Consider the following 10,862-nt stretch of genomic DNA (forward strand, 5'->3'; position numbering starts at 1 on the left):
GCTCATCATGGCCAAGGAGGTTTTCGCCTCTTCTCCACTGACACTGCGCTAAAGTCGCCAACGTCCTGCAACCACAAGGATCTGGTTCTAGACCCAGCACTGGTGGAGAACAGGGATCTGACAGGAGGAGCTGAGTAAATCCAGATTCCTCTGGAAGGAGATAAGCCCAGATTAAAACTCTGCTGAAGTTTCCAAAATAAGACTAAAATTTAAAGTTCCCTCTCTGAAGTCGTGCGATTCAAACAGATATCAGCTGAGGATCATTTGATCACCGCTGTTTGATCAATATAGGAAGGTTGATTAGTTATAATAAGGTGAAAAAATTGATTCTTCCTGTTCCAGCTTTTCACAATAAAAGCCCAAAATAACAGCGAAGAACCTTGTAAAAAAATAACAGAAGGATGTTATCTGCTGCAGAGTGTAGACTGAAATAAAAATCTTATTCTACTCGTTATAAAATAGAATATTTATATCCATGAATATAAAATAAAATATATTTTTTATTGATTAATCTAAAGATATTCTGCCCATAAGAATATGATGCTAGTGAGACAGAAGATTATAGTTTCCTTATTAAATTAACATTTTAAAATCAGTTTAATAAAGTAACAGCGTGAGGAATGAAACTGGTTTAATGATTTATCAATAATATTTGAATCGTTTCTGATCAGTGGTCTGATTTAGTGACTTTTACAAAATAACTAAATTACATGTAAATAATTCATATAAAAGTTTTATAATAACCGTTACTGTCAGTGGGATCAGAGCAAGCGTGGGATGTTTGTAAAGAGCATGTGACCTTAATTCAAACCTGGACCATCAGCAGGATATTGATTACTCTGGTCTGAAGCTCAGGTATGAGGAAGAAGAAACCTCATCTGTGCGAGCACTCTTCCTGTCTGTGAGATGGTCCCCCTCAGCGTCACTGGGACTCAAACCCACCATCTCCTGTTTACCACCTGCAGCTCACACCTGAAGCAGGCGAAGAGGAGTCTTGCAGGGCATCGGACAGAACGCAGGTTTAAGGAGCTCTGCGTGTCTGAAGAGCGGTTTTGTTCCTGCTCGGTCTTGTTAATCGATCCGTGGTTGTGTCTCAAAGCAGAATTCACTGTTGTCCACCAAGGTTTCAGGTCAACCCCCCACCCCCATTAAGCCCACGATAACTGCACGTGCTTTTACCTTTGTCCTTATCCAAAGGTCAAAGGTCAGACACTTTCTGTTACAGAGTTATTTCAGGATTTTATGAGAAATTTGTATGACTTTTGATCACTTACACTGTTATCCTGACATGTGTTTGTGTGTGTCTGTGTGCCATGTTTAGATTGTTGTGAGGACCAGAAATTGGAACACTACTATGCTTGTGGGGACCGAGAGGCCTTATGGGGACAAAGTGCCCGTCCCCACAAGCTTGAAGACATTTTTGAGACTCGAAATGTGGTTTTAGCATCACAGTTAGATTGTGGTTAGGTGTGTGTGTTTTGGTAGCTGTGTGTGTGTGTGTTTAGTTGCAGTGTGTCTCGGCGTCTGGCGGGGAGAGGCCCCGGCTGTCCCAAGCTCCAGAGGCCGCGCATGCGCCGTGTGGCGGGCTTTCCACATCGAGGCTGTGAAGTGTCGGAAGTTTGTCGGAGTGAGGCCGAACAGAGGACGCTGTGACTGAACCAAAGAGTGTTTTAAAGGCGAAAAAAGTGTGTGAGGACGCGCGGGGGAAGTCTGCAGAGTACCCCGAAGGCCCGTCGATGGGTTTGAGCCGCTTCCCGCTGGTTAATCAGCGCAGACAGCAGCGTTAGCGGCGGCTGGAAGAAGTTGTAATTGTTTTTTGGCGCTCAGCGGCGAAGAGGAAAGATGGAGGATCTGCGGCTGTAGCCGCGGCTAACGCTAGCTGCCCCAGCGTCTTCTCGGCCCCAATCCGAGCTGCCGAGCGGCCCCGAGGGCGTCCCGCGGTTTGGATGCTCCCATCGGACACGGCGAAGTAGCCCCGTAAGTATGTTTCTTTGTCCCGGGCTGTTTGTTGGATGTTTGTGGGAACGAGCGGGCGGAGTGCGTCGGTGTGTAGCCCCGAGCTAATTAGCTGAAATCACGGTTAGCTTATTGAGCTTAGCTCCGTGCTGCTAGCTGCCATTACACCCACACACCGAAGTTTGTCAGCCCAACAAAGTTCACCGAGAGCGGGGCGAGAGTGGCGCGGCCTCGCGGGGAGAGGCTGTGACCCAGAGAGAAAGAAACACGGGCCATTATCCCACACACACTGTGGTAAAGTAATAAGTCAGTGTTTTCAGCCTCCCCCCCACCACACCGCACGCACGCACGCACGCGCATTCTGAGTGAGTGATTCAAAACAAGGAAGGACAGAAACGTAAAGATCAGGCTGCTTTCATTCAGCCAGTGATCGATTAATCAATCGGTGCCAGTTTCAGCTTATCATCTGTCAGTTATTTTATTGATTAATCAGTCAGCTGCTCCAGAGATCTTCCTTCAAAAATCAGTGTGCTCTATAAGGGAACCGTTTAAACTCTTCTGGCAGGAAATTCTTAGTTATTTCTTGATAAACAGGCTAATAATTATCTGAACGACTAAGTCAAAGGATCTGTGGGGGTTTGGAATATTGATTAGCTGATTATTATAGGTTATTGAGATTTCTTATATTGATCGATCAACTCTGGGATGTCGACATTTACAATCCTCCTTCCTCAGTTTATTTTAGTTTATCTTCCTCATCTATAGCTTGATTTAACATCAAACCCATCAGACTGACACGGTTGGGTGAAATCAGTCAGATCAATATCAGCCAGTCTATTTTCTAATCAGTAAAAAAAATGGTGTTTTTTCATTTAAATTCAGACTTCATCCATTTATTGATTACCAATCATTTGTTAATTACCTGATTGGAAGAGAAAGAGCTGGCTGATTAATCAGATTATTAGTTGATTAAAGGTTTTTAATGTTTAAATGTTGGGACATTTGGTTGTGAAAAGCTTTGAAGGTTGATTGTAGAGTGACAGATTAAAGGAAAAACAGTGTGAGGTCAGGAGACTATCATCGTGGTTTCCTGCTGTTCACCCCGACTCTTCACCAGACACCATTCAGGAAAACAGGACTTTTACCTGAGAGAACAGGCGAGCTTGGCTCGCGTGTTCCCGTCGTCATGTTTAGATTTATTGATAATAACTTATCTGGATATTGATCAGTCCCCGAATCTGAACCCTGTTTTGGATAAAACTTCAAAATGCCGAAACTCGTTAAAGCAGTTTAACCCACAGAAACTAAACCGAGTCACTCGGACCTTCAAAATAAAAGCATAAAAATCGTCTGTAAAAGTTTGTGATGCGCTCAGATTAGTGTAGATGTTTTTAATCTTCATGTGTCAGATTTTAGATGAAGGCGATGTGGTCATCGAATTTTGCTAATTTTGGGCGACGGTGGGCCACGCCGTCGCCCGCTGGGTTGACCCAGTGTGACCGCACTGAGGTGGAGCTGATGATTTCAGACACACTTGACTGCTCTGCAGCTGAAAACAATGAAACTAAACCTGGTTATTGATTATTGATGGCTGAAGCAGCTACTGTAAGGCTAGGTAAAGTTTTTTTTCTTTTCTGAAGCTGGTCAGAGGCTGTTTTAAGATCATTTTCCCTTTTCTTGGACACGTATGTGTCAGCTATGCTTCCACCTGTAAATAAAAATGACGGCTTTATAATCGTTTCCTGTTTGAGTCCAGCTCAAGCGAAGGCGCCGGCTCACGGGGCGGGGCTGTGTGTCGGGCAAATGATTAAAGTGAGTAAAGCCTTGAACGCCCTCACACGCTGAAGCTGTAAAACAATAAGTTTATTTGTTAAGCTGAGCTTCACTTGCGTGATCTGGATGTGGCCGTGGTTTCCTGCAGCTCCCAGTGCGTCTGCAGAAAGCACCGTCTCAGGTTTAGAAACCAAACAGGTGAATTATGATTATTTTTAATTTGACAGTTTTTTCTCCATCCAATAAAATCATGAAAACGAATTAAAGAATTCATTTGAATGAAAAGAAGATGGAAACTTTAAAATCCAATCTCATTAAGAACAACGGACCAATGAGAGGCAGCCGTCAGACGTAAACAGTTCAGCCTGGATCATCAGAGCTGCGTCATTACAGCAGCAATGATCGAGATTTCTGTGACGCATGAAAGCGCAGAGCGATGCTGTGTTTGAGTGTCACAGGATGTGTGATGCACCCTCTGCCAGCACATCAATGACTGTGTGACGGCTCTGAAAACATGAGACGCGCTGCGATCGGTGATTGAGCCGATCGGGGACATTGATCCGAGCATTGAACTATGTTTTAGCCTCTTTAAACAGTTTTTTGTGGAAGGATGATTTTAGAGCGTTTTTGTCTTATAGAGTAATCCGGCAGCTTGAAGTGGTGCTGCAAGCTGGAGACTGCGTAACAATCCATTTAAAGCATAAATAATTTGTTTAATTAACAGGAGCACTGTTATGACGAAAGAGAAAAACGGCAGCAGAAAAACAGAAGGGTCAGAGGTCACGGCACCTTATCGTCAGACTGGACAGAAGAAATGAGGAAGCGTTGAGCAACGGTCACGGGGTCAGGGTATCAAAGCGAGCTACATCTGACGTCCTCATGAATGCCTGTCGTATTATTAAGGTGACAGTAAGACGAGTGAAGCCAAAACTTCTTTAACACCAAATGTTACCTGAAAATCATCAGAACAAATAATGCAGAAAACAAACAAACAGCTGTTGATGATGCAGAGTGACGTCAGAGGGCAGGGTGACGTCAGAGGCAGAGTGACGTCAGAGGCAGTGTGATCTTTTATTGACGTCTTTTATTTTGGTGCACTGAGCCTCACCTGCTGTTTCTTGTGCAGAGCTGCTGTTCCTGTTTGACCCCTGACGGCTCTGAGGATGGAAGCAGGGCTACCGGAGGCAGGATCTAGGTGAGTCCACCAATCGGGGAGCAGCGTGCGCGCGTCGTCTGGGTGCTGCCATGTTTCCTCACGTGCCTTCTCCTTGCTGCAGACATCAGATGGTGCTCTGAAGAAGCCATGGGTAGCTGCCTAAGCTGTCCAGAGAAAGAGTCGATTCCAGATAATCATCAGAGTAAATTCAAGGTGAGTCCTGCCCCGGCCTGCCTCACCTGTACTCCCACACGTCCCGTCGCTCGCTCATTACTCACAGCCCTGCTGCACACCTGCCGACGTGTCTCCACGTGAGGGCGGCCGATGGGTGAGCAGGTTGGGCCGTGGGCGGAGCCTCGGCTCCCACAGCTGTAACAGCAATGGGCTGTAAGTCTAAACGGGTTTATGCTGGGAAATGAGTCAGAGATCAGCTGATCTCAGAAAAGGGAGGAGAATTTTCAGGTCACGTGGTTAAAGTTCTCGTCCTCTGATCGCTCAAATCATCAAGAATTTATGACCAGCAGGCAGGAGGTGATATCCGCCTCATTGATAGGGCGCAGGCTCTCCGGGTCACAGTGTCTCATCCAAATTTTTGAGTGTACTGTCCCTTTAAAGAGACATGAAACGCTGCACATATAAAGGCTGATTCACGCCACTGAGCGCTGCTCTTACAAACTGACAGGTATAACGCCGTGTGGTTGGTTGCAGCTAACAGAATGACATGTGATGTCACAGAGTGACAGCAGCAGTAACGGGTATGTTTGCTGTCTCACTGCATCGTAAACAAAGATCCGCCATGTGGTGCTTAAATAAAACTTCAGTCTGTGGAGACGTTTGTGATGTAGAAGGTCGTCGGGCTTAAATGAGCAGCTGCAGGGTGCGGAGGCACGACCTCCGTCAGTTTTTAGGTGGCGTTCGGTGTTTGTTTGGCCGTGAGAAGTTCACGTCTTGTGTTCAGCATGAAGACGGAGCACGCTCCGTTAAACTCATCCTCAGGATTAAGACTCACTGATTTCTGCAGATGTGTGCTGATGGCGTGGTGCCGGTAAAGGCGTGAAATGTCAGAGGTCATGACGCTCTCTCTCTCTGCCCGTCAGGTGATCAATGTGGACGACGATGGGAACGAACTGGGCTCGGGAGTGATGGAGCTGACCGACGCCGAGCTCGTCCTCCATACGCATCGCCGCGATGACGTCAGGTGGCCTTATCTGTGCCTGCGCCGCTATGGCTACGACTCTAACCTGTTCTCGTTCGAGAGCGGCCGCCGCTGCCAGACGGGCCAAGGTAAGAATCCGTGCGTGCCAACAGGAAATGAGGTCACCACAGGATGTGTGTTGATTAAAGGTGTTTCTTGTTTCTGGTCTCTGCCTTGCTATGATTCGCTGTCAGGAGAAGGGGTGTAGGAGGGGCCGTTAGGTCAGGTCACCTAGTAAGTCTCAGCAGAATTTCCTTTGTCCTGCCCCGCCCCCGATCAGCTGTCGGTGGAAGAGCGTGTGGATCAAAACCTGCCTGCAGTGTGTGTGGTGCGTGAGCCACCTGGTTTTGGTTCCTGTGAGGAGTCAGCAGAACCACCAGAATGATCCAGATCAATAGAAAACCAGCTGATCTGGATCATTCTGATAGTTGATCAGCAGCTCCTCCCACCGCTCAGCGACCATCGAGGGAACGTCTCTGAGATGTAGGAGGAGCTAAATTTTCACTTGAGTGATTGTAGATCATGAGCATCACTCATCCAGAGCGTGACTCTGGGTCCGCCCACCACAATAGCAACTTTCCTCAGCTCTGATTGGCTGATTGCCTCCTTGGGCAGGAAGCTGCTGATCAGACCGAACCCCTCTGACTCATCTCTCTTCCTGTTTCCTGTGGGTGAGGCTGCAGCTGAGTGCAGCATAGTAACCACAGTAACCAGATTACCTGTTACTGATCTCACCTGTAAGTGTTCTTAATGTTGTTGGTGAACCCTTCACTGTGACCTCACCTGTAAGCTCCACCCCCTCCTGGACTCACCTGAGCTCAGTACGATTGTCCTGATTCAAACTCAGTGTTCTGTAGTTTAAACCTGGCTGTTTCTACCTGACCAGGTGTGGGTGCTCATTTTAACCTGTGTGTGTGTGTGTGTGTGTGTGTGTGTGTGTGTGTGTGTGTGTGTGTGTGTGTGTGTGTGTGTGTGTGTGTGTGTGTGTTCAGGTATCTTTGCCTTCAAGTGTGCTCGCGCTGAGGAGATCTTCAACATGCTGCAGGAGGTGATGCACAGCCACAGCATCAGCGTGGTGGAGGAGGCTGTGCTGGAACCCAGCCACCAGGCGGCGCTCACGCCTGCAGGTAAAAACACCTGACAACCGCGGAGTGAAATGAGTGTGGGGAGGGAAAGAGCACCAAATCTGTGTTGTGTCGCCCTCTGGTGGCTGTTAGATGAAGTGAAGCTTCATGTCAATTCCTGTTGGAGACCAGGTCAGGTGCTGTCAGGAGGGTGATCAGTGATTGGAGGCTTGACTATCTTAAAGCGTTAGTGTATTTTTACCATGTGACGTTTACAGGTGCAGGTCACATGCTTACTCACTAAACTCCTCCCATCTCTCGTTCCCCTCTGGCTGCAGCTCTCGGCTACTCGGTGCCGTCTGTGCCAAACGGTGTCACGCGGATCCCATCTGTAGGCGAGGCACCATCTCACCCCTCCAGTCGTCACCCGTCTGTGGCGAGCACCCGGCTGCCGTCGGTGGGGGAGGAGTCTACGCACCCTCTGCTGGTGGCCGATGAAGCGGTAAGTCTCACCTGCGATCCTCGCTGTCGGGGGCGGGACATCCTGAGCTCTGTCTGCACTTTCAGCAGCACTGCCCAGTCACGTTTGAGCATGGTTAAAATACACCTGCACAGGAAGAGAACGGCTTCTTCCTGCATCTGCTTTTCACAATAAAAGCCCCAGACTGCTGGTAAACTCTTTCTACCAATATAGTGACCCATTAAACCTGACAAGTACACCTCAAGCCCTGAAGGTTTTATTAGATACTGTGATGTTATCATGTTGACCAATAGGCTGAAATGACCCCTCAACACAGTAACGTACAGAAATCAGAAACCTGTCGACCACATCAACCTGTTCCTCAGACCTCTTCAAACACCTGAAGAAAGGGTTTAGTTTAACCTGCAGTGCTGACCTATCAGTTTTTAGATCAGGTACAGGTCTGATGTTCACCAGCAGAACATAAAGTCCAGCTGAAGGAAGCTGCTACCTGAAAACTCTCCTGAGAGATCACCTGGGGACCACCGATGATTGTACAGGTGTCTTGCTCCTCTCACCTGTTAGCTTTACCTGCTCGTCATCTAAATAAATGAGAGATGTGACACAGCTGGACAGTCCGAGGGTTTAGGTGATCGTTTCCAGATGTTTCCGTGCTCCTGAAGCTTTCTGCACCTGTAGGTAACTGGCTCTCACCTTTCTGTTCACAGGTACACACCTACGTCAACACCACGGGGCTCCTGGAGGAGCAGCCGAGCCCGCTGACCGTCACCACCCCGCTGGAGAGCCCGACCTCTCCACAGTCTCAGTGTCCGCCGACGCCTCCGCCCCCTCCGAGGGTCCGCGGGGAGCCACCGCCGCCGACGCCCACCCCAGCAGAGCCGCAGGTGTTGCTGGAGCCACAAGGCGTGCGTTTCGTGCTGGGCCCCACGCCTGTTCAGAGGCAGCTGATGGAGCGGCGGCAGAAGGAGCTGAAGGATGCCGCCGAGCACCAAGAGACTAACGGCCACGGCGAGAAGCCCACCGAGCCCGAACCCGCCGCCACGCACTCCAACGGCTCGTCGGCTCCTCGCCGCCACCGCCCGCCCCCCCTCACACCCGACCTGCAGAATGTCAATAACTCGGCCCAGCGGCGCACGGCCCTGCTGGACTACGAGAACCTGCCAGCGCTTCCGCCCGTGTGGGAGGCGAGGAAGCCGAGCTCCGAGGACGAGGAGAAGAGCTGCGGCGGCTCCAAAACGCCGTCGCTCAATGGCTACAACCACCACGCCCACCACCACCTGCACCACTCCTACTCCCACCCGTTGTCCGCTGCGCTCGAGTCCTCGCACAACTACGTCAACACAGAGAACGTCACGGCGCCGCTCAGCGCCCATCGGCCCGACACGGCCCGCCGCCGCGTTGACGGGCCCACCATCTTCAACTTTGACTTCCGCCGGCCGCTGGTGTCGGGCCACAGCGAGCCGCCCAAGACGCTCAACTACATCGAGGTGGAGATGGACGGCGGGGCCGGGAACAAAGGCGCCTCCGACGGGAGCAATCCCCACACGCCGCGCACCCCCTCCTCGCCGTTGCCCCCCACCACCCCCACACGCCGCACCGAACTCTATGCCCTCATCGACATCGAGCGCACCGCTGCCATGTCCAACTTACAGAAGGCGCGGCCGCGGGACGACGGCACGTCGCGCAAGACGAGACACAACAGCACGGAGCTGCCCACCAAAAGCACGGCGTGACCCCCCCGTTTGTACTCTGGGCTCCACGCCGAGCCGCACACGGACTCCATGAGCCGGACACTTCCTGCAGACAGACTGATGATGACATACCTCTGCTGGAGGCGGCGTGCTGATGATGTAATAGACTTCCTTATATGGTACAAATCAGTATTACTGAACAAAGCATTCCATTTAGCCTTTTATACGAGTCACTACGTGCTGCTGTAAGTCACTTATGTTCTACATGTACAGTAGATGTGCCACAATAAAAGTCTGGTTTTATTTCTACTGCACAGCCTGTTTGGGGAGGAGTCTGTTTAAATGTCTGAGCTCGGGTTTCTGGTGCAGCAGAGAGAAGAGCTGCAGAGTTTAACGATGACTGATGACCACATGTGACTGAAGTGCAGACTCTCAGCTTTAAAGGTTTACTGTTTGCTGTCTGTGGGATCTTCAGTGTTAGAAGCAACTCTTACATTTAGGCTGCGTTCACTCTGCAGGTCTTGATGCTCAATTCAGATTTTTTGATCAAATCTGATTGTTTTGTCTGCTCGTTCACACTACAAATAAAATGTGACAGCAAACGCGCTCTAGTGTGAACACTCAAAGCGGCCGCATGCGCAAAAGAAGACGTCACACACAACGCGCTCTGTTTAGACCCAGAGCAACAGTATTGTGTGACTGATGGCCTTAATATAAAGACTTCGGACTTCACGTTTCCCAATTTTTGCTTTAAGTTATTTTGTTATTGACATAATACTGTAAATAACCTAATAATGATCCTTATTGCTGTTTTAGAGGAGCGCTGCTTCAAAGGATAGTTTCTGTCAGAATCTGCAGATTATACAGAACAAATAAAATGTTCACGTTTTTCCAACGTTGTTCCCAACAGTTTCACTGGATGGACAGGAAGCGTTCGATGTCTTCTCCGGCGCTGATAATTGGCGTCTGTCTTGTGTCGGTGACCTAAAAGACGGATTTAATGCGACATGACCATCAAACAGCAGCTTTCTGAAACATCAGATATGTATCGGATTCAGGACCACATACGAAAGTGACCCAGATCGGATTTGTGGCGTTCACACTGTCACACCATGATCAGATACGAGTCGCAGAGGGTCAATAAAATCGGATTTGATGCGCTTTCGCCTGCAGTGTGAACGTAGCCTCAGTCTGTCCACTTACTGTTGATCCTGTGAGCACGGTGTAGTCCTTTAATGAAACCCTGCCCTTCAGTCCCATCCTGGTTCCTACAGAGGAAGAACTATGAAACCTTCATCAGCATCACTGCACCTGAGCACAGGTGTTTTCCTGTATGACCTCAGCGCAGCAGGTTTAGGAGAGAATGCTGACAATACCTGTTCAACCAATCACATCCATTCACTGGCTGTGGGACAGGAAGCTGTCCAGATGTTTATGTTACTGCTCTGATCTGTGGTTTTATTTACCTGTAACCTACAGGTGTTACTCATCCACCCACACATCTGACCCTACACCCTACACATGACCCCATATCAAATACTCAAGT

At 49.2% G+C, this 10,862-nt stretch overlaps 1 protein-coding gene across 1 annotated transcript; it reads left to right on the plus strand.

Annotated features, from left to right (window-relative positions):
• Nucleotides 1-986: 986 nt before the first annotated feature.
• On the plus strand, nucleotides 987-9,630 carry LOC102791683 (fibroblast growth factor receptor substrate 2-like). The gene is made up of 7 exons (XM_087844301.1): nucleotides 987-1,977; nucleotides 4,856-4,924; nucleotides 5,007-5,098; nucleotides 5,983-6,169; nucleotides 7,073-7,207; nucleotides 7,483-7,646; nucleotides 8,333-9,630. Exons 3-7 carry the CDS (start codon nucleotides 5,033-5,035, stop codon nucleotides 9,356-9,358), a joined length of 1,578 nt encoding a protein of 525 aa, XP_087700427.1. The 5' UTR covers nucleotides 987-1,977; nucleotides 4,856-4,924; nucleotides 5,007-5,032; the 3' UTR covers nucleotides 9,359-9,630.
• The last annotated feature ends 1,232 nt before the right edge of the window (nucleotides 9,631-10,862 follow it).

This window comes from Neolamprologus brichardi, chromosome 7 (genome assembly GCF_056152115.1).
Source record: "Neolamprologus brichardi isolate AB-2024 chromosome 7, ASM5615211v1, whole genome shotgun sequence".
Classification (NCBI taxonomy): Eukaryota; Metazoa; Chordata; class Actinopteri; order Cichliformes; family Cichlidae; genus Neolamprologus; species Neolamprologus brichardi.

Coding starts and splice junctions, on each gene's coding strand:
- LOC102791683 (XM_087844301.1), top strand. CDS start 5,033: ATGGGTAGCTGCCTAAGCTGTCCAGAGAAAGAGTCGATTCCAGATAAT. Junction 6,170..7,072: donor CCGCTGCCAGACGGGCCAAG/GTAAGAATCCGT, acceptor GTGTGTGTTCAG/GTATCTTTGCCTTCAAGTGT. Junction 7,208..7,482: donor GGCGGCGCTCACGCCTGCAG/GTAAAAACACCT, acceptor CTCTGGCTGCAG/CTCTCGGCTACTCGGTGCCG.